Genomic DNA, 24310 nt, shown 5'->3' on the forward strand with positions numbered 1-24310 from the left:
TGATTGACTCAGTGACTGGGGTAATGAGAATGAGTGTGTCAGAGACGATGAGATTGGCACAGGATAAAGCAGGGTTCAGAGCTTTACACAGAGTTGTACATAATGTCACTATGAGTGGCAAGCAACTCGTTGGCACTTAATACAATAGCGTACTGTTGGATGGATGACACAAGAAGAGTTGATGTCTTTGAGTTGCATTGTTGAAGAAGAGTGTTGGATATCACATGGATGGCCAAAAGAACATACAGATAAGCCTTGGAAAAAGTGCAACCAGAGTGGTCGTTGGGAAAAAGCACGGTGAGCTTCATTTTCATATCTTGGGCACGAAGTTAGGTAATACCATTCCTTGGTAAGGGACATAATGCTTAGGAAGATGGAGGGTCAGTGAAGTAGAAGACCTTCAATGAGTTGGTTTGTTGTAGTGACTTAAACAATGGGGTTCTAGTCTAATCATCATGAGTATAGCATGGGATAGGGCAGAGTTTAGGTTGGCTGCTCAACTCAGCAGCACCTAACAACAACAACAGCAATATTGGGTTCTTTTGGTTAGGATTCTTTGAAGAATTTTGTATCTATACTCATGAAGGATATTGTGCTATCCTTCTATTGGTTTTTCTTGTTTTTTGTTTTTTTAGTGTTGCCTTTGCCGGGTTTTGGTATCAAGATTATACTGGCATTGCAGAATGAATTGAGCTTATTCCATCTTTTTCTATATTCTGAAAATATTAGAGTAGAATTAGTATCAGATCTTCTCTGAATATTTGGTAGAATTCACCAATGAAGCCATCTGGGTCAGGATTTTTTTTAACTAGGAGTGCTTTCATGAACAGCTCAATTTATTCTTTTGTGATAGGTCTATTCAAACATTCTATTAATGTCTGTTTTGCTTTAGCTAGGTAAGGGGGTTCTAAAAATGTGTCCATTTGTTACAGGTTTTCAAATTTGATGGCATGCAGTTTTTCACAGTCTTTCAGTACCCTTTTTCTTTCAGTTGGTTCTGTTGGAACATGACGTATTTTATTTCTTATCTGTGTTCTCTGCACCTCTTTGTTTTACCCTGCTAGCTATGCCAGGAACTTTCAGATTTTATTAATCTATCCAAAGAACTGACTTCTGATCTTGCTGATTCTTTCTATCGTGTTCTCCTTCATGTTTCATTTGTTTGGACTCTAGTCATTATTATTTCCTTTTCCTCACAGACTGTAGGGTTTAATGGTTATTCTTTATTCTAACTGTTGGAGTTAAGGTACTGATTTTGATGTGTTTACATGTGTGTTTATTTCTAGAAACTGACCTGTGAACACTGCTTTTGTGCTGTCTCGGATATTTTAATATGTTGTGCTTTCATTCTTATTTGCGGCAAGATATTTTTAAAATTTCTTTTATTCTTCTATAAAGGAACTCTAATGGTTTAGTCGTGAAGAGTTGTGCTGCCAACCCAAAATCGTGCCGTTCAAATCCACCAGCTGTTCTGATGGAGAAAAACAGGCAATCTTCCTGATAATCTACACGAAGGTCATCTATGTGTCACTTCAGACTCAATGATGTATAACAAGAATGATATAATCCAATATGGTGCAAGCTGGACATTATGTAGTTTTTGTGTACTTATTTTTCCCTTATCTTCCTATTGTTGATTTCTAATTATACAACATTGTGATCTGAAAAAATGTTTGGTAGTACTTCAATGTGGTGGATTTTTTTACCACAAATTTCAAAAATCTTACTTTGTGCAATAATATCATCTATCCTGGAAAATATTTCATATGTACGTTTCATACAAATGGATCTATAGTCAACATTATGATAGATAGAGAAAATATTAAAATTGTCAATTATCTCATCTTACTTTGACGCACAATCAACACCCTTAGTAGCAACAGTCAGGTCGGGAGACATATTGCACTGGGACAATCTGCAGGCAGGGACCTCTCTCAATAATTAAGGAGCAATGATGCCAGGGCTTCTCCGGCACTCGTGTTGGAGTTGTTTGTTGTTGTTGTTGTTGTCATTCATGTACCATCAAGTCACCTACGACTCATAGTGACCATATGAGGGTTTGAAGCCTGCCCTACCCTGAGTCAATCTCACGTACTGAATATCCAATGGACTGTCAGAAGAACAGATAAGCCTCGGAGAAAGTGCAGCCAGACTCCTTCTTGGAAGCAAATGTCATAAAGCATCGTCTCACATATTTTGAGCACTTTTCTAGGAGAGGAATTCCTTGAAGAGAGAGAAACATCATTCTTAAAAGGAAGACGTTTGGCAAAAGAAAGGAAATGCTCAGCCAGACGGATTGACACGTAACTATAGCAATGGGCTCAAACAAGTATGTCAGAAATGATGAGGATGGCACAGGATAGGACAGGGTTCATATCTGTTGTTCATAGGGTTGGTATGAGTCTTCCTTAACCCAACGGTACCAAACAACAACAACAGAAGAAGAATGTATATTGTGTTCTTTTTGAATGGAGTATTCTGTGTATTGTTACAAGTTTCAGTTGGTTAATTTTATTGTTCCATTCTTCTGCATGTTTGTTGAGTTTCCTTCTAGTCATTCTGTCCCTTATCAAAATATGTTAAGATGTCTATATATGATGACACATTGGGCAGACAGCAGTCCACAACCCTCTTCAATCAAGACACAAGAAAACAAAGGAGGAGAATTCTGAACTCTCATATTGAAAAGAAAAAGATAGAAAGGTGCTTCTAACACCAACTGAAGGAAGAAACTTAAGTAAAAGAGTAAGAGGACTGAAAGCACAAAATATTGTAAGAAAAGCAACTTGGCCATTTTGAAAGGTGATCTAACCAGCTCAGGAACTTGAAACTAGAGCAGTGTCCACAATAGCAGCTGTCTGGTAAGAAAGATGCACTCTTTCCTTGTGTATCCATCCCATCAACTGGGGATCAGGGAGGGGACTTCATCCATACCGCTCAATGGCTGGCAATGATCCCATACCTCACCTGAACTCTGCCTGATTCCAGGCCTATGTCGCTTTGTTTCAGATGCTAGGAGTGTGCTCAGCTCCACTCTCAGAGACCCCCTTAAGGATATGGTGGATTGTGCAATGCCTGGTCTGTAACTGACCACTGAATTAATGGACACATCACCTCTGATGGGAATCTTTTCCTCTTACTGGGAATCCTAGGAATAAATTGCCACGTATCCCAGGAAAACTTGGAGAAATAAATCCTCCATGAAGCATGCATCTCATATTGTATGGGCTCTTCATGCTTGTTAATCCTTCCTCCCTGGGTATTCTGCCTATGCCCAAAATCTAGACTAGAATAAACAACCTCCTCAGACAGGAAGACTGCCCTTGGATCCTATGACGTCAGCAGAAACTTCATCTCAGATTAGGTGTCCAACGCTACAACATCACCTGGACCAGACAAGGTGCTGTCCTTAGACCAGCTTACATCCTGAGGCCTCAGTCAGTTCTCAAATGAGCAGAACTCTGACCTGACTGCCACTCAAAACATCTGATGGCCTTGCAGACAAACTGTCCTAAGCCAAACATCTTACCTCCTCCCACAGCAGGGGCAAGAGAATCACTCAGGTGCACAGCTCGTCCGTTTCCTATATCTCTCTCTCCCTGACATATTGTGATGGGAAAGTCTGTTGTTAGGGACCTCTCCAAAGTACTAAAGAGCAATGGTGTCACTCTGGAGACTAAGGTGCGTCTGATACAGGTCATGGTCTTTGCAATCACTTGTTATGTGTCAGAGAGTTGAACAATGACTAGGATGGATAGAAGGAGAATTGATGCCTTCCAGCTGTGGAGATGCAGAAGTGTGTTGGGTGAACCATGGACTGTAAAGAAAAGGAACAGATTCAACCTGGAGAGGGTTAAAATGGACTGTTCCGTGGAGGCATGGATTCTGAGGCTTTGTCTGACATACTTTGGACATGTTTTAAGGAGGGACTGGTCCTTGGAGAGGGACATCATAGGTGGGAGGGTGGAGGGACAGTGCAAGAGGGGAAGACCCTCTAAGAGGTGGATTGATTCAGTAACTGGGGTAATCAGGGTGGGTGTTGGAGATGGTACGATTGGCACAGGTCAGACCAATTTTGGGGGCTATTGTACATAGATAGGGTCGCTATGAGTCAGAAGCGACTTGATGACACATGACAACAACAAGAACAAGCCCCTTTTAAATATTTTTGTCTGCTTCTTTGATTTTTAAGGGCATTATGGTAGCCTAATAGGTAAGATGTGATGCTGTCCACTCTCAAAGGCAGAAGTTTTGAATCCACTATCTGCTACAGGGGGGAAGTGGACAATCTACTCTCATTGATTTGTTGTTATTGCTGCTGTTTTTGTTGTTGTTCTGGTGGTGGTGGTGTATGGTAGTCTGAAATGAATCCTAGCTGAGTCTCCAGTAAGTTTTCAAAGGCAGTAAACTGCATGAAAGTAGATTGCCCATCTTACTCCCACTGAACAGCTTGTGGATTTGAACTGAGGGCCTTTGGTATGGCAGCATAGCTCCTTACCACTAGGCCACCAAATCTCCCTATACTAACGCTCTTGTTATTGTTGCTGTTGTTAAGTGCTATCAAGTCAATTACATCTCATAGTCACTCTATGAACAACCAATCTGAGCCTTATTCTACTCTGTGCCAACCCCACAATCTCTGATACACTCAAGCCCACTGTTGTGATGATTGTGTCAACCCAAGTAGTTGTGGGTCTTCCTCTCCTTAGCCATCCTACCACCACCTCAAGCAGGAAGTCAATTTCCAAGGAATAACCTCTCCTAGCAACAACCTATGTGAGTATGAAGCATGTGAGATGAAGCTTCCAAGAAGCACTCTGCTTGCAACTTCTTCAAGACTTTCCTCCATTTTTCGTTGTTGTTCCAGAAGTCATTTTCAATACTTGAAGGAAAAAAATCATTAGTTTTCACACTTTTGTAAGTACATGCTTACAAAGCTTCTAACTAAAATAGTTTAAATTACTTATATTGAAAAGAATAATTTTCCCCTCCACTATTCCACTACTGAGAATAAACCTTAAAGAAATAGGAGTAATTACATGAACTGATGTATGCACATCCATGTTTACTGCAGCATTATCCACAATAGAAAATAGATGGAAACTTCCCAAGAACCCATCAACAAACAAATGGACAGAGAAACTGAAGCACATTCACACAGTATTGAAAAATTATGAACTCTCAAAACATGACACAATATACGTGAGTCTAAGAGACGTTATGCTAAATGAAATAACTCAGTCTGAAAAAGAAAAATACTGTATAATACCACTCTTTTAAAAAGGACAAATAGAGGGGTTTGGGAAAGGAAGTAGGAAATTAATGAACACTGTATTGGAATAGGTGATGGTAAGGGCGATGTGAAATGCATGGATGATCAGACATTGCACGTATTGCCATTAACCATGGTCAGGGCAGGCTAACTTATTGAATGTAAAAAAAAAAAGTCAAAGAAAGGTTTACACACAGAAACAATCATGGAGCAGTGAAGGCTGACATGGATGGAAGGGAATGGAGAGGGGAGCAGGGATTAGTGGTGCATGTATAGATGAAGGAAAAGAGAGGGTGGGTGCCATGAGAATTTGGTGGCATGTTGTAATCAATATCATTGATCAATTGTAATTAACATTAACAAACAAAAAGCATAAGAACTGTAGAATGAAAATCAATTAAATGTAAACGAGCTCAGGAATGTCAAATATTTCATGCCAGAAGGGATCAGATTTTGCAAAAGTACAATCTGGAAATTGATAGCTTTGGGGGTTTGAGAACAACAGTCAGGTTGTTGCCCTTCACAATTGTATGCTCGCTTTCCTTATCTAGTAGCAAAAGACCTATTTCATCAGGAATCATCTGTAGTCATCCTGAGGGAATTGACTAGTCATGAAGAAATTTTGGTTTAAAAAAATTTGGAAAAAGAAATACAGAATAAGCCATTGTTTATCATGTATAATACCAAAGACATTAACTCTGGAAATAATGCGGACATGCGAATTGAAAAATCTGCCATGAGTTAAGTCTTCATTGTTTTGAGCTCTGCTGTTCAAAAGTAAATCTCGTCTAAAAATGATGTTATAATGTAGAGAATGTCCTTCAATCAAAGAAGTTTTCGTAGGGCCTGTTTTATGTCCTTGTTTCTGAGACTGTAGATAAAGGGGTTCAGCATGGGTGTGACCACAGCATACATCACTGAGGCTATTGCACTGGCCCTAGAGTTTTCAGAAGCAGCAGAACTGAGATAAACCCCAAAACCAGTACTATAGAACAAGGAAACCACTGAGAGGTGAGAACCACACGTGGAAAAGGCTTTATACTTTCCCCCAGCTGATGAAATTCGCAAAATGGAGGAAACTATCTTGGTGTAAGAGAAAAGGATCCCAGAGAGTGGTAGAACACCAAATAGCCCTGCTGCAAAACTCATCACTAAGTAATTGAGGAAAGTGTCAGAGCAAGCCAGTTGGATTACCTGATAAAGTTCACAGAAAAAGTGGGGAATTTCCACCTCTGTGCAAAAAGACAGCCGCAAAATCATTAAAGACTGTACTAAAGAATGCATAAAAGTCAATAACCAGGATATCAGAAGTAGGAGGCCACACACCTTGGGGCTCATGATGACTGTATAGTGGAGTGGATGACAGATGGCCACAAACCGGTCATAGGCCATCACTGTCAACAGGAAAGTGTCTAAGACTCCAAAAATCATGAAAAAATACATTTGGGTGATGCAGCCTTCGTAAGTAATAACCTTGTTTTCTGTCTGGATATTCAGAAGCATCTTTGGGACTGTGGTGGAAGTGAAACAGATGTCTGTTAAAGAGAGGTTGGAGAGAAAAAAGTACATGGGTGTGTGGAGGTGGGAGTCCCTGATGATGGCCAAGATGATAAGCAGGTTCCCAGTGAAGGTGACCAGATACATGGACAGGAACATCCCAAAGAGGAGGGGCTGCAGTTCTATCTCTTCTGAGAGCCCCAAAAGCGTAAATTCTGGAACATATGTTTGGTTTTCTGGTTCCATGTAGCTGCTGAAACTTCTAGAAAAGAGAAAAACGTAAAACACCTGAGCCATAAGGACCGAAAGGCAACCTCACAGGCAGTCGTTTATATATTAAACATGTGTATTAATAATCCTTGCATTTTATCTTAAACGTACTGCCTTTTTAGGAAACTCTAGTGGCCTAGTGGTAAGAAGCTGTGCTGCAATCCCAAACACATGCTGCTTGAAATCACCAGAGCTTGAGAGAAAAAGATGGGCAATCTCTTCCAGTGCAATGTACTACCTCTGAAGTCCCTTGGGAGGGTCAGCAAGGGTCAGTTCCAACTCCGTGGTACTGAGCAACAACAACACTGTCTTTTAGCTGGAGATGTCATTGCTTCCCAACTGTTATATCTTCTCGTTGCTGCTGAAACTCCCTCCTTTACCCCTAATCTCAAACTTTCTCCAGGGCAAAAGAGTTCTCTATGAATCCATTGAAAATTTGTTCTGCTCATTAAAAAAATATTTTCTTTTTTTCTACTGAGATTGTAATGAAAGTTTATAAAGAACTTGAATTTCCATTCATTCATTATGGCACATTTTCCTCCTTACCCACCATGCCCGCAGTTCACTTTTTTCTATGGGAAAAAGAGTAATTTCATTGTTGTACAGTCCCCTGCCACCGATTACTTTACTATGCAGCTCTTATTCTGGACTCTTGTCATGTCAATAATACCTAATCAAATATTCCTTTTATACACTTCTCTCCCTCGTCTGTTTCAATTTATTTGCTCTTTTCTTACTTTCCCCCCAACCTCCATGTCAGTCCTGTTTTATAACAGTGGCATTATTTTCTTTTTGTGACTGAGATAATATACTCAGCATAATGTCCTCCATGGTCACCCATTTTGAATAATAGTTCATGAGTTCTTTATTTTTCAGTGCTGCATAATACTCCATTGCCTTAATGTACCACAGTTTCACTATCCATTCATTTGTTCAGGGACACTTGGGTTGTTTCCAACTCTTTGCTATTGTGAACAATGCAGCAATAAACATGGGTGTGCTTGTATCTACTTGGGTGGCAGTTCTGGTTTCTTTAGCATATATTCTCAGTAGTGGAATTGCTGGTTAAAGTGGTATTTTTAATTAAAACATTTTGAGAAAGCACCATACTGCCTTCCATACTGTGCACACCATACACAAAAACCTCCTCAAAGTGGATCAAGGGCCTAGGACTAAAACCAAGGGCTATAACTTCATTAGAGAAAAGTTTTGAAGAACCATTGAAGCACTAAGCCACACATAAACAGTCTTCCAAGCATCCTGGAAAACCTGCAACCATGAGAGAATAAAATAGAGGAAGGGGACCTCTTAAGAATCAAATCCCTATTGCACATCCAAAAACTTCTCTGACAGGGTAAAAAGGGAAGCCACAGACTGGGCAAAAATATTTCATAATTACATGTCTGATAAGGGACTTATATCTAGAATTTATAGAATACTCGAGCACCACAACAAGATAAAAGTAAACAACCCAATTTCAAAATGGGTGCAGAATATGAACAGACACTTCACCAGAGAAAACATTCAGATGGCAAACAAACACATGAAGAAATGTTCAAAATCAAGGGCTCTAGCCCTTGCAGCCCCCCTACCCCCGCCCCGTGCCAGCCCATTTCTGTGCTCACCTCTCCGACCCCACGTTCCTGGCTCTGGACTTACCCCTATCCCTCCTCCCACCCACCACAGTCCTGGCCCGCTCGGCCACCCTCCCACCCTCACCTCTGAGAACAGCATGGCCAGATGCTCCACGAGCACATCTGCACAGAGCACTGCACCACAGAGGCTGTGAGGCCCCGGCGGCTCCGGCCAGTGTGCAGGAAAAAGAGCTCCTTAGCGTGGGCCAGCTGGCATGCAGGTGTCGTGTCCAGCCCGGGTCACACAGCCAGGCCTCGGGGCCCTAGCTGCACCACCAGCAGCGGCTGCGGCTCCTCCACAGCACTGCTGCCCAGGAAGAACTGCAGCAGCCGCTCGACCTCTGCAGACCCCATGCAGCGCTCCCAGGCTCCCACAGCCAGCCACAGGCTCTGGGCCACGTAAGCACCCAGGAGCTGCAGGCACAGGTCAGCGCAGCACTCCTCGTCTTCATTCTCAGACACCAGCACCACGAGCTGCTCCACCCTACCTCCTCGGAGCCCTGCCCACTGAGCACATGACTTCCAGCCTCACCCCTCATGTCTAATAAGCTTGATCTTGGATATAGCTAAGTAACTTGAAAATATTGTGATCCAGATTCAAGATGGTGACGGCAGCAGAGACAACGTGGTGAGCTGTGGGAGCAGTGGACCACTTGGAGGAGGGCCATTATGGTCTTCTACAGACCTCTGTTTATGGATAATTGAACAGTTAAACAGTTGATGACTGGTCTTCAGTGAAGATCAAGGCTCAACAACAGGAATTAAAGGATTCCCAAGGAGGAATGGGTGAGTCTCGCAGCTCCCAGTCCCCTCCCGCCGTGCCCACATGGCAAGGCTGTCACAGCTCCATGAAGCTCCCACTGCTGGAACCCACGGATTCCCTCACCCAAGATGGATGGTAGGCACTGGGCCTCCCTGAGACTGGTGCAGCAGAGCTGCCACACTGACACAAAGTGGACTTGTTCTGGGGAGAAATCTTGGAGCCAAGATGGTGGGCGCAGGAGAAGCCAGCGGCCGCCCCACCTCCTGCAGGTTTGGGTTTCCTTGGACAGGCCAGAGAAGATGATCACCAATACAATGGATTGTTGAAAGTCACTGTGAGTTGTCTATTTGATGACACTTAACAATGGCAGCATGTCCAAGAGGACCAACATCCTAAATGCACCACAAATTTTGATCTGTTGAATGCTTCTGCCAAAAGCTGTTAGACCTGGGGGGAGTCTGTTCACAACTCTCAGGTTCCCTTTGCCATTTATAAAGGGGGAGGGCAGTGACACCTACTTCAAATTATAGTATGACCACTTATGGGGGGGGGAGGGTAAAAGTGGTGGCGCTGGAATTGGGGACACTGTCCCTGGCCACATAGTCTTCGGTCAGGTGATAGGTCCAGACTGGGGTGGGGGCAATTGGAGGGAAAGTGTACCAGCCAGCCCCTGGGGGGTGTTGCCCTGCTCGGGGCAGGCTGTCTTCGGCCCCTGGCTGGGGGCAAGCCATCATGGCCCTCTGCCCGGGGCAGGCTGTCTTCGGCCCCCGGCTCAGGGCAAGCCGTCACGGCCCTCTGCTCGGGGCGGGCTGTCTTCGGCCCCTGGCTTGGGGCGAGCCGTCACGGCCCTCAGTGTGAGCTCCTCAGTTCCCAGATTGTGCCATCTGACCCCTAGGTGGGAAAAAAAATGCCTAGGGTATCCAGAGAATTATATCTAGGCTACTTTCACCACCCTCTCCCCCAGTAAACCTGTAAGCAACACCCCCAAAGCCCTTCTATTTGTAACTCACAAGTTTTTTCTCTCTAGGTTTGCTCCCTTTCCTATAGGTAACCTTAACACTGAGTTTTACTCCAGACCTGACCCTGAACCCAGTGCCAGTGACAAAAAGGAAATACGACTGCCAGCTAAGGAAGCAAAGGAGGATAGAGCCTCTGGGTTCAATCAGCCATCCCCACTGGACCCACCTGGGAAAACACTTTGCAGTCCAGAGGGGACCAAATGACAGGAAAATATCTTCTAACAAACAGAAGAAGGCAAGCAGCTTTAACCCAAGACCACCAATAAGGTGATAAAGTGTCCTCCCTTTCCCCCTTCACATCAACACCCCTGTTCAACATGAAGAAGCCAGAGAGTCTGCATCAAGTTCCCAAATCAATAAGACAGATGGTTTAATCACCATTGGAATATGCTTACCATTCCCCTGTAGCATTTGATTCCCACTGGATCCTTTCCATTTCTTTCCCTGCTCCCCTCACCAACCAAATTGTGCAGCTCTGCAACTGCACCCCTGCAATTTTTATCCCTGACCATCCTCACCCTTCTGCCCCCAACCTTCACCTCTTTGTACCCCCAATGTGTTTTTCCCAATAAAATAAAAAAACCACAAAGAAAAAACAAAAAAGAAAATCCCTAGCTGTAAGGGAGGTGCAAATAAAAGCAATTTATTTTGTTAAAGGCATTGAGAGGAACAATAAAATTTAACTTTAAAATTGACATTTTCTTTCCCTTAATACAATACATAAAGCGTAGATGTTAGTGAGTTGAAAAGAAATTATATAAGTGAAATTATTTCTACTGATTACCATGGTTGCTGTCGATTTGAATACAACTCATTGTGACCCAATGAACAATTAATCTGAAACTTGTCCTATCCTGTGCCGTCTTCATCATCTCTGATACACTCACACTGATAACCATTAGAATATATAATAATGTAGAATAAGTAAATTATACAGTGAATTTTTTTTCTTTATGTCTATCTCTATGTTGAGTAAATCATTAGAGAAGCTGCACTATATGAAAAAGATTACAGAATCTAGATTGGAGGAAGAATCAACAAGCTGTTGTAATCAGATGATACAACCTAGGTTGTGGGAAGTGAAGACTTGAACCACTTAACACAGAAAGTCAGAAACGATATGCTTCAATATGGATTACTTCTCAATATCCAGAAAACAAAAATCCTCAACACTGGACCAAAGGCAAAATAAAATAGATGGAGAAAAGACTGACACTGTCAATGATTTCCTTTATTTGAATCCACGATCAACACCCATGTTTGCAGCAGTGATGAAACCAAAGATGTGTCACATTGGGAAAATTTTCTATCAAAGACATCTCCAACGAGCTGAAGAGTAGTGATGGCAATGGAAAGATTAAAATGCTTGATCCGAACTATGGTATTTTTTTTAATAACGTTTTCTTTTCATTGTGATTTTAATGAACTTTTACAGAGAAGTTAGATTTTCACTGTTGCACATTTTTTCCTTTCTCTTCCCCCCCCTCCCAGTTCACTTAAAAAAAAATTAATTGTTGCACTATTACCTACCTCACCACCACCACCCTGGTCCTCTTTACAATGATATACCTCTTATTCTGGGCGGGTTTTGTATGGCTTAGTGGCAAGAAGCTGTGTTGCAATGCCAAAGGCACTCCATTCAAGGCCACCAGCTGCTCCCAATAATGGGCAATTTCCTCCCATACATGTAACTGTCTCTGAAAACTCACTAGAGGCTCAGACTTCTACCAACTATTACAGTCAAAGATGTGTCGAACATGCAATCAAGATGCATTAATAATAATGGGTGACTAGAAAGCAAAAGTTAGAAACAGAGAAAAGGTTCACTGATTGGAGAACATGGGCTCGGTGATACAAAGTTGGAGGTAGAATGATTGAATTGTGCACAATCAAGGACTTATTAATTACAAATACATTTTATAAGAAACATAAAAGCCGTTTATACACATGGATTTCCCATGATGTTATGCATAAGAATAAGATTGATTACATCTGTGGAAAGAACCACACGAGAAGCTCAATATCAGCTGTGAAAACCAGGCCAGGTGCTGATTGTGGAACAGACCACCAACTACTTGTACGCAAGTTGAAGCTAAAGCTAAGGAAAACGAAATCAAATCCACGGGAACCAAAAAATGACCTTGAGTCAATCCCACCGGAATTTCAGAACCATCTCAGTAACCGGTTTGTGGCCTTGAACACAGTGAGCAAAGACCAGATGAGTTGTGGGAGGATATCAAGAATATGATTCAGGGAGACTGCAAAAGGTCATTACAAAAACAGAGGAGGGGGGAAAAGACCAAATTAGATGTCAGAAGAGACTCTGAATATTGCACTAGAGCACCGCGAAGCCAAAATAGAGAGAATTCAAGATATGAAAGAGCTGAACAGAAGATTTCAAAAGGCAGCACGTGAAGACAAGTAAAATATTACAAAGAACCGTGCAAGGAGCTGGAGTCAGAAAGTCCAAAGGGCCGAACTCACTCAGAATTTCTTAAGCTCAAGGAACTTAAGAACAAATTCAAACCTTGAGTTCCTATACTTAAGGATGTTTTGGGAAGAAAGTTAAATGATCCAGGAAGTATTAAAAGAAAGTGGAAAGAATATACAGAGTCACTGTACTGAAAGGAATTGGCAGACACAGAAGAATTTCATGAAACAACATAAGAGCAGGAGCCTGTGGTGATGAAGGAAGAAGTTCAAGCTGCTTTGAAGGAAACGGCAAATATAAGGCCCCAGGAATAGATGGTATACCAATTGACATATTTCAACTACCTGATACTGCCCTAGATGTGCTCACCAAGCTGTGCCAAGAAATCTGTAGGACAATCACTTGGCCAACTGACTGGATGAGATCTGTATTTGTCCCCATTCCAAAGAAAGGTGACCCAACAGAGTGTGAAGACGGTACACACAAACAAAAAATAAAATAAAAAAATTCTAGCCACTAGACCAAAAGGCAACATCACAATAGGTAGAGAAGAGATGAAAATTCTCAAGATTAAGACTTCATCTTACTTGGCTCCACAATCAGTACACTTAGAACTAGCTCATGAGATTAGGGGATTTATTGCACTGACAAAATCTCTAGTAAGGGATCTCTCCAAATTATTGAGGAGCAATGATATCAGTTTGAGAACTACATTGTGCCTGATTCAGATCATGGTCTTTTCAGCTACTTGCTATGCAGGTGAAAGTGAGACAATGAATAAGGATGACAGAAAAAGAATTGACGCCTTTAAATTATGGTGTTGGAGATAAACACGTAACATCCCATGGACTGCCGAAAGAACAAACAGATCTGTCTTTGAGAAGGTGTAGCCAGAGTACTCCTTGGAAACCAGGATAATGAAGTTTCATCTCACGTACTTTGGGAACACTGCAAGAAGTTATTCCTTAGAGAGGGACATCATTCTTGGGAAGGAGGAAGAGACGATGGAGGAAAGAAAATCTCTCAACCAGGCGAACTGACACAGTGACTGTTGCAATGGGCTTGCGAGTGTCAGAGATTGTGAGGATAGGACAGAGTCAGATCTGTGGTTCATAAGGTCACTATGAGTTGTACTCAACTCAAAGGCAATTAAAAACAACAATAGCAACATTCAATGTCTTAAAGACAAGTTAGCTCTGGATTAGGGGGCATTTTCTATTGCTACTATGCCATTTGTGTATAGAAGAATAGAAAGTCAATCTACTGAGAAGAAGGAAGAAATAAAGTGGACAAAAAGGTAGGAAAGGAAATTAGTAAGAGCTATTTAAGATTCAGAAGAGCCCTGGCAACATATTTAAGAACTTGTCAGGCTGCTAAGGAAAATGAACAATTCAAAGTCACCAGTTTTTCTCTCCTGCACCATCCTCACCATATCACAGGGCATTGTTACAGGCACAATGTGGCAGAAACAGATTGTTCAAACAGAGCAGGGATTGTGGAGCTAGTAGAGGACCAGATAATGTCTGGATCTGTTGCACATAGTGCTCCTATGAGCAAGAATTATCTCAGTGGCACCTAGAAACAAGACCTAAAAATTTTACAGGCAAAGAATTAAATTGAACTAATATGAATTTTAAAAAATGCATACTCATGTTTAATGCACAAAAGCGAAGAGATGGAAACAATCTAAGTGTCCATCAAAAAAGAATGGATAGAGAAACTATGGTGCGTTCACACAGTGGAGTGCTATGCAATATTGAAAAACAATTAAAAATTCATGAAACTCTAGAAACCGATGAGTCTAAAGGACTTTATGCTGAGTGAAATAAGTCAGTCACAAAATATCAAATAAGACCATTGCTATAAAAAATTAGAGAAAGGCTTATAAATAAATAGAATTAATCTAGTATGATTACTAAAGAGGGAAAGGGGAGAATAGAAAATTAATTGATAGACAAAGAACACTTATTCAGAAGGGTGAACTGAAGGATCATATGGAATAAATTATCAATTTCATATATATTATAATTAGTGGTGAGGAAATGAATGTATATGAATTATTGCTTGGGGCTGGGAGAAACAAACTAACAGTAAGGTTTGTAAACTTTTACTCAAATCACACACATGCACACAGAGTAGTTGAGGACATTTAGACTAGAATTAGGAATCTGACAAAGCTATTTAACCTTATCAAAATATTTGAAACAACTTCAGTGTTGAGTACGATAAGAGCAACTAACTGAATGAAGTAATTTTGAAAACACATAGAATCTATAAAACTAAAAGCAAAAACATCATATATTAATAATTGTTACACACCAAAGCACATATTGGACAATTAAGTAAGTTAGTGGCAGGTGTTGGAAACCAGATTTCTCACTTTGGACCTGACAGTTTAAAGATAACTAAATTACAGTCCAATACATCAGTGTGAATTCATACTTAGTATAGATATAACTACATAGAGATATACTCATACAGGAATCTATAAACATAACTGACTATAGACACACATACGTTGGCCTCTTCCACTATCTGTCATGTCCTGAGGTTCCAGTAGAAACAAATAATCCAGATTTGGATTCTAATATCATTATCCAATGAAAGGAACCAGTAGACTTGATGGAACATAACAACTCCTTGGAAAAATGCCTGCTTTAGAACTGGTGTTGGATAAGTACAAGATACACAGGACTACCTATAGCATTTTGTAATTCAAGAATGTAATTAACTACATTTAAAATCACCACAATAATGGAGATATGTCAAAAGGACACTGGAGACAACTGAGGGGACTTCAAATTTACAAACTGCTACAATCTGAACAAAGAGATAAAATACAAATGGATTACAGCCAAAATATAAAGTAAATATCCCTGATCCCGCACTGACAGTCAGAAGAAATGCTTAGATAAATAAATGTAAAAAGAGAAAAACCATCTGCAAAAGAATTCCAATAATTCCTTTAGATAATGTCTTCCCATGGAGATGAAAAACAAATACTTATTTCAGAAAGGTAACTTCCCAGTAAATAGCACAGTATGAAAATGGAGAAAAGCATATAAATACTATGTCACCAAGAAGATAAAAAATCAACCTCAACAGGGACAAGTCATGTTGATAGTACTCATGTTTGACATGATCAAAGAAATTGGCATTTTATCTTTCTTCCAAAATTAACAGCTCTAACCTAATCATAAGGGGAAAAGCAATCAGGCAAGTAGCAATTGAGAGACATCGTACAAAATGCTGGACTAGTTTCTCAAAACTATTATAATCATCGAAAATGAGGAAAATCAGAGAACACATCAGAAACATGTCATAGGAAAATATGACAAAGTAAATTTTTAATTTTATTATTTTGTAAAAGAACCATCAAATCAGATCTGACTGGTACAGGAGGAGATTCTCCATCCTTCTCCAGCAGAGCATCTGGTGGATTCAAGCCTCACGCCTCTGGGTTTGCAGTGCAGCTACTTGACACTAGGCCACCAAAGTTCCTGACAAAGTCATTTGAAGATTCTAGGTGGAGGATGTCGATAATAGGGGACTGAGAGTAAGAATAATGGAAATTATCCGAACACTATTTGTGATTTTGTTGTTACTATAAAGATGTTCAACAATTAAAGTGTGTTAAAAATGACAAAGGTCGGTCACATGCAAATATCTCAGAAAGAACAGGCTGTGAGCTGCATCTACAAGCTCCTGCGTGCCTTCACGGGCAAAGTCGCCTCTTTAAGTTTCATATTCTTATCATTAAAATCAAAATAGTCATACAAATTTTATCATTATTAAAAGAAATTAAAGAATGGACTTTAAATGGCAAACATGCCACACATTAATCATGGGGTATTTGTATGCATTTAATTCCATTTCTCACATATTTCTCCTCCTGCTTCCACTGTGCTGTGTCCACCTTTCACCTATTGTTTGATAAGAGCAGTAGTTTGTTTCTCCCACTGACCAGGACTATTCTTCCGCAGAAAAAGCCTGACTGTGGACACCCTCTGGCATAACTCTCCATTGACTCTCTAGTTATTTCAGAAGTAAGTGTCAACTCTGTAGCTAAACTATGAGACTCTGCTTTCTGAGCTGCTGCCTATCTGACCAGGTGCAGTTTTACTTTTGTTCCCTAAATTCACTGGTCATATATTAACGACAATCTGCAATTTCCTTAGCAAACTAGGTTTCATTAGTTCCAGTACTTATTCACTTACAGCGTCTTCCTGGAAAATTCTTACTAAAATAGGTAGGTGACATTAAACTGATACTTTAAACAAAAAGTGGAGGGAAAGAGATGTGGTGAAACAAAGAAAAATGCTGTTTGAGGGAGGATGCCCTGGGAAATGAGAGCCAATAGCAAGAAAGAGAGAAGGAAGACATATCACTATATCCAGCATTATCCTCCAGAATCTCCACTTACACTTAACTCAGGCTTTGTGTCTTTACACTTGTTATTATTGTTGATACTTCTGTTTGTTGTTATTGTTGTTCGTATGTGCTATTGAGTCAAGTATGACTCATAGCAACCCTATGAACAACAGATCTGAACCCTATCTTGTGTCATATCCTCATCAACTCTAACATACTTGAACCAATTGCTGTAGTCACTGTATTAATCCTTTTCGTGGAGGGTATTCCTCTCCTTTGTTGATTCCCCACCTTTCCAACTATGATGTCCTTTTCCAAGGACTGGCCTCTCCTAACTACATATCCAAAGTATGTGAAATGAAGCCATCTTTGGATCTAATGAGCTCCCTGGCTGCACTTTTCCCAAGACATGTCTGTGTGTTCTTTTGTTAGTCCAAGGGTTATAATGAATTACTCTTCTCCAACCCCACAAATCAATGATATAAAATAATCTTCTTTCATTCTTATTTACTTTCCAGCTCTCAAATACATGGCAGGTGACTGAAAAGATCATGGCCTGTTCCTTTCATGCCTTGCCTTGTGCTACTGCCACGTCAGCCAGGAAAACCTATGCCTGCCTGTGTCAAGCCCCAGGCCTTCTTGGCTTTGCCTTGTGATTTACCTCATCCAGGGAGGCCAATGTCTTCCTGCCCACGCAACCCTCAGGCATTCAGGACCTTGGACCACTCTGTCACTGAGGGAGTCCCTGCTGCCTAGGCCATGATACATTCGCATTTGCTAATAATTAGAGAGGGCCGTCACTCATACCCCCTTCCTCAGCACCTGCAGTGACACAGTAGCTCATCCAGACGTTGCCAGGGAAGAGTCTGAGTTCACCAAAGCTGTTTCTTCTTCTACATTGGCTAAGGTTAGAAGGTGTGTCTCCAGAAGGACAGAGAGATGGGCCTCTGAATGATAAAATTGTCCTTCATCATCACCTGAAATTGGTCAGATAGATTTAAAATGAGGAGGGGGAAATATTTACAATTCTAAGGGCTTAAGAAAATTAATTCCTATGTGTATTTATAATGAAGTCTGTTGTTTGGTTAGTGTTGGTTCCCCCCCTCCCAATTATATGTCCCAAAAGATTTCTTTCTCTGGAGGTAGAAGAGCAACAGAGTGTAAACTTTTGCTAGCCTTTGGGAGACAGCTTGCAACTCCATGTACATCTCTCATCCCATTGGACTTCTTCTTCCCAGAGATGGTCACCACTTTTTTGCTGTATCTCTAACATGCAGGACAACCCATAATAATGGCTCTATCAATCTCTAGGGCACACTTTTTCTCCAAATATCTAAATAACACTTAAATATACCATATAGTTTATTAAAGAGTAAACAAAATGTATATTGTCATTTTGGATTTAACCATTATTTTTTTAAATTTTTCAATAAATAAACATCGAGTAATAGCAAGCAACAAGCTACCAATGGGAGAGGAGCAACAATATGGAGAGACCCTTTCTGATGCAGCCACACAAAGAAGAATGAAATCTGAGGTGCAAGAATGTCAATAAAAGGCTTGAAGACCTTTCATCTACATAGACTAAGTATAAGGTAACAAAGTTGTTGTTTTGCTAAGTGCCGTCGACTCATAGCAACCCTTTGAACGAAAGTCCTGGACACCTCCTGTATAACTTTTGTCCTTTCTCCAGGTTCATGGGGTTTCTGGAGACAAGCTATTGTGGAAGTGGATGCCACTCCTGCTTCCAAGCTTGTTTTAATTGAGGAGCTTCACCAAACACTGTCCACCATGGGTAACCATTCTCCCATTTGATTCATCCATGTCACAGTGTTTGGCTTCACAGCAACCATGAGTTGCCTCTGTACAGAAACTGGACACACCAAGGTTACTCGACTTAAAAGAATCTTTCACCAAAAACAATTAAAGGCAGGCCTGAGAGCTGCGAAGTAGAGTCACCCACCTTTGGCTTGGGAACATGGCTTTCTATCCGCTAGGCCAACTACTCTTTCTCTCTCTCTCTCTCTATGTTGTTGTTGTTGTTGTTGTTGTTGTTGTTGTTGTTGTTGTTAAGTGCCATCAAGTCGCAGGCGACTCATATTGACCCTATGAATGAAAGTCCTGGACAACTCCTGTATAACTTTCACCCTTTCTCCAGCTTCATAGGGTTTCCACAGGCAAGTTGTTATGGAAGTGCATGCCACTCCTGCTTCCAAAGGTAACAAAGTAGCACTAGGTTACTTGGGGGACTGAGTAGTATTCACTCCTGATAGGTGAACTCAAGCTCATCAGTTCACCTCACAAGAGAGTTGCTATCGGGTGCTGTCAAGTAGACTTCAATTCATAGAGACCTCACATAAAACACATCTAAACCTTGCTCTGTGCTACCCCATCCTCACAATCTCTGCTATTTTCAAATGCATTGTCCTAAATAAGATGCAAAGGTGTGCCTAATCCAGGTGATGGTTTCTCAGTTACTTGTTACATTTCAGAGAGTTTGGACAATGACTAAGGATGACAAAGAAGAATAGGTACCTTCCAGCTGTGGGGCTGGAAAAGAGTCTTGAACATACCATGAATGGCCAAGAAAACAAACAGGTCCGTCTTTAAAAGGGTGAAACCAAGTCTCTCCCTGGAAGCTAGGATTTTGAAGCTCTGCTTCCCTTAACTTCGGGCACGTGGCCAAGAGAAATCAGTCCTTGGAGAAGAACATCACATTCAGTAGGGTGGACAGACAGTGCAGGAAAGGGAGACCCTGGATGAGATGGATTGATACAGTGACTAGGGCAATGGGGGTTGGTGTGTCAGAATTGGTGAGACTGGCTCAGGACAGAGAAGGGTTCAGAGCTGCTATACATAGGGTTGGTGTACATCGCAGGTGACTATCTGGTACATAACAACAATAACATACTATGACAGGTTTGGAAGCAGGAGTGGCATCCAATTCCTAAATAATGTGCCTCCAGAAACTCTATGAACTTTGATAAATGTCAATAGTTGTAGAGGGACTTCAGGCCTTTTGTTCGTAGGACCGTACATTCTGAGTCGTGTTTGACTCGAAGGCAATCAACAACAACAATCACTATGCCAATGATCTCATTAAATGTCTTCCTTGCCTTTTCTGGCCATCCTCCACCTTTCTAAGCATGATGTTCTCTTCCAGACACTAGACTGTCTTAAAATTATGCACAAAGTAAATGAGTGAAGTCTTACAAATTTGCTTCTAAGGAGTTCCCTGGCTGCACTCCTTCTAACACAGATTTATTTGTTCTCCTGGTCATTCATGTATATTCAACACTTGTGATAAGACCACAAGTCAAAGGCATCAATTTGTCTTAAGTCTTCCTAATTCATTATCCAATTTTCACATGCATGCAAAGCAATTGAAGATACTATTACTCAGTTCAGGTGCATCCAGTCTTGAATTTGACTGGTAATAACATAATATTATGGGTAGTAATATTATGGATAGTATTCTGAAAACTTTTAAAACCTAGAGGACATGAGCAAATTCCTAGAAATCCACACCCTAGCCAAACTGATGCAAACAGAAGTAGATCACTTGAATAGAGTCATCACTAAATTGAGCAGGTCATTAAAAGAGTCTCAATAGAAAAAAAAATGTCCTGGTCCTGAAGGCTTCAGGGTGAATTTTATCAAAAATTAGAGACAAAGTAGTTGTAGTTACATTATTATCTTTTAGTTTTGTTTAAAAAGTTTACAAATCATATATTATTTTTTAAAATAAAAAGATGGAATTTGGTCCAGGACATAAGAACAATAAATGACATAGTTGAGCCTCTACATCTTGTGGTTCCTAACCTTTTGACTATAATAGACAAAGTGCTAGTTCAATAAGCCTTTTATTTTAAGAACTACCTTCCCTCTGTAACTTGATTTGCGCCACTATTAGAACCTCTACTTGGAATATTATTGCTTTTTATTTCTGACTCATGTACTTTAAACTTGTTAGCTAAATTTGTGTCTTCTAGGCTACAACAGTTCCATGATGCATCTTCAAGGATATGAACATGTATGGCTAAGCACAATTGATAACAGTGCATCTAAATTCCAAAATCAATCTCCACAGAAGTCTATGTGTTTCCTATTGCAAAAGGAGCCCTTTAGAGTAGTGAGAGAAGGTCTTCACCCTGAAACCTACAGCGTCCCTTTCCAGCAGGAAGTAGCTAAGAGAATACGCCATCCCCTTTTCCTTATGAATTAGGGTGAAATCTCTCAGGGAGGAGTGATAGGGAATGGGAAAGGACACACTGACAAAGAAGAATAATCAGAACTGGTTTTGACAAGCACTATGGCAATGGGACAATTAAAACAGACTTTCAAGGAGGGGAAAAAAAGAGGAACGAAATGGGGATGGGGGTAGAGAAAATAATGCAACAATTAATGAATGGAAATCCAAAATCACTGTAAATGTTCATTAAAATTAATAAAATAAAATTTAAAAAAAAGAGAAGAAAAACTTCTATAGTCATTCTATAAAGCAAGCATAACCCGAATACTAAATCCAGGCAAGGACATTATGAAAAAATAAAACTATAAATCTATATCTCTCATGAAAATAGCTGCAAAGATCCTTTAAAAAATCCTTGCCAATAGAATCCAACAGTATATTTTAAAAAATAATTCATCACGACTAAGTGGGATTCATAACATATATACATGGATGTTCAACATAAGAAAAACAATTCATATAATTCATCACATTATTAAAGTAAAGAATAAGAACCACATAATCTTATCAAATGATGCAGAACAAAATCTACCTCCCCCTCATTATTTAGACACTCCACAAAGCAGTAATAGAAATTTCCTTAAGATAGTTAAAACATTATATGTAAAATCTTAATATATATTAAAAATGTACATACAAGTTGAGAGCTAGCATCATTTTCAATGGATAGAGGCTAAATGCATTCCCCTTGCAAATAAAGACCCGTCAAGGATGTCCACTATCACCACTCCCATAATAATATTGGAATATTTTTAGTGGAATACTATTATTGTATTATATCTTTATATTGTATTAGAAGTTATAGCTAGTATAATAAGATAAAAGAAGGAAATTAAGAGGCATCCAAATAGGGAAAGAAGCAATGAAATTTCCACTCTATACAGACATTATAGTAGTATACACAAACATCCCCAGAGACTCAATAACTGCTAGTAGACCAATTGAGTAGAGTGGCAGGATACAAGATCAACATATAACAATCAGTTGGATTCCTCTACAGCAATAAAGCAAGAAAAAGAATACAAGAAAAGCAGGATCATCTACAACAGCCAATCACAAGATGAAATATTTAAGAATATATCTAATGAGAAGACACGCAGTTTGAATCCACCAGTTGCTTCATAGTAGAAGGATGGATAATCTCCTGTGTGATTTACTGCCTCTGAAAACCACTCAAGAGTCATCTATTGGGTCAATTCTCACTTAATGGCACACAACAAAAAGAGACACACAAAAGAGATGAGATACTGATGGGCATAGTTCAATGGTGATTAATTTTATAAAACACAATGAATGGTAATGATTGTATAAAAGGCAATGTGAATGGAGGATAGTGTGAAACAGAACGTATGTGAATGTTGTATGAAAACCAATACAAAATACATTTTTTTACAAGAAAGAGACCCAAAAGACTTTTATAATGCCAACCTTTGGCATTTTTTAACAAGTTAAGCCACTGTTGTAAGCTTTTTATTTGTTATCAGTAAAATCAGAATAGTTTGTTGACAAGTTCATAGTGGAATTAAGAAATTGCATAAAATAATGACTTGAAAGTGTTAAACATGTCTCCTGTTAAATAGTGGGTATTTTGATGCCTTTGATTCAGTTCCTCACAGACTTAATTCCTACTTCTGGTTTGTTAGGTCCACTTCTCAACTGTCTATTGTTCTGATAGGTATAGGTGTTTTACACTGACGAGGACAATCCCTCCAGAGTGTAACTGATGTTGGTCACTCTCTGGCATAACTCTACATTGACTCTCCAGTTATTACAGAATTAAGCTTCCAATATGCACCCAAATTATGAGCTTCTCTGTTATTAGCTGCTGATTACCTGGCCAGACACAGGTTTTCCATTAAGTACCTGCTTTCACTTTTCATCAGATATTAACTACTATGTGTCATTTCCCAACACACTTTATGTTTAATTAATTCCAACTTTGACGCCCTTGGAACCTTTCCCTGGAAAACTATTATTTTAAAAAGTAAGTTAAAAAAAAAGTGAGTTAATGATGTTTTCAATAATGGGGGCGGGGAGAAATATGTATGTGGTGAAACAGGAGAAATGCTATTGAGAGAGGACAGCCGCATGAATGACAGCCAATGAGAGAGAAGACAGATTAGAGGGAGAAGAGAAAGTTTATCCAGAATTATCCTCCAGAATCTGGTATTTAAACTTGCCTTTTCTCCTTAGTCCTGTGCAGGGAATTCCAGCCGAGATAAGAGACGAGGAGGCGTTTTCCGAAGGTGCCCAGCCTTTCCAGCGTGCTCCTGGGCGGAAGGGAGACTTGAGGGCGGGCACAAGGAATTCCAGCCCAGATAAGGACGAGGAGGCATTTTTCGAAGGTACCCAGCCTTTCCAGCATGCTCCTGGGTGGAAGGGAGACTTGAGGGCGGGCACAAGGAATTCCAGCCCAGATAAGAGACAAGGAGGCATTTTTCGAAGGTACCCAGCCTTTCCGGTGGGCCCGAGGGCCTATAGCCCTCGGGCCAGAAAGGGAAACATAATCCACTCAGGAGTTCTACAGGACACAGCACCTTCCCTCGGAGACAGCTCAACTAAACTCAAGAGACACTGGTCAAAAGGAAGATGTCAGCAGTCGGCATCTTCGGAATCACAGAAGCCAAGAAAGCTTAAGATACACCTGTCAGATCACGGGTTGGACAATGGAAGATATTTTCTGAAGGGACTTGGTAGATGAGAAGGGTTATCCTGGTGGAGGGTGGAGCTGGGAAGTAAGTGGGTCAAGGCACTGGGCTAAGAGGGGGGTCAACACTTTAACTAATGCTTACCCCCACAAT

The 24310-nt window shown here is 40.4% G+C and overlaps 1 protein-coding gene across 1 annotated transcript in view; it reads right to left on the reverse strand.

The window, feature by feature from the left end:
* Window positions 1–3048: 3048 nt before the first annotated feature.
* LOC102846064 (olfactory receptor 19-like) overlaps window positions 3049–24310 on the reverse strand; it is a 41608-nt gene continuing 20346 nt past the window's right edge. The window contains exons 2-4 of the mRNA XM_006898355.1: window positions 6569–7019; window positions 6111–6283; window positions 3049–3265 (exon numbers count right to left, since the gene is read on the reverse strand). Of these exons, the coding sequence (XP_006898417.1) occupies window positions 3049–3265; window positions 6111–6283; window positions 6569–7019 (841 nt within the window). The remainder of the gene's footprint in view (window positions 3266–6110; window positions 6284–6568; window positions 7020–24310) is intronic.

The sequence above is a fragment of the Elephantulus edwardii genome, unplaced genomic scaffold (assembly GCF_000299155.1).
Source record: "Elephantulus edwardii isolate Elephantulus edwardi_28Jun2011 unplaced genomic scaffold, EleEdw1.0 scaffold00226, whole genome shotgun sequence".
In the NCBI taxonomy this organism is placed as follows: Eukaryota; Metazoa; Chordata; class Mammalia; order Macroscelidea; family Macroscelididae; genus Elephantulus; species Elephantulus edwardii.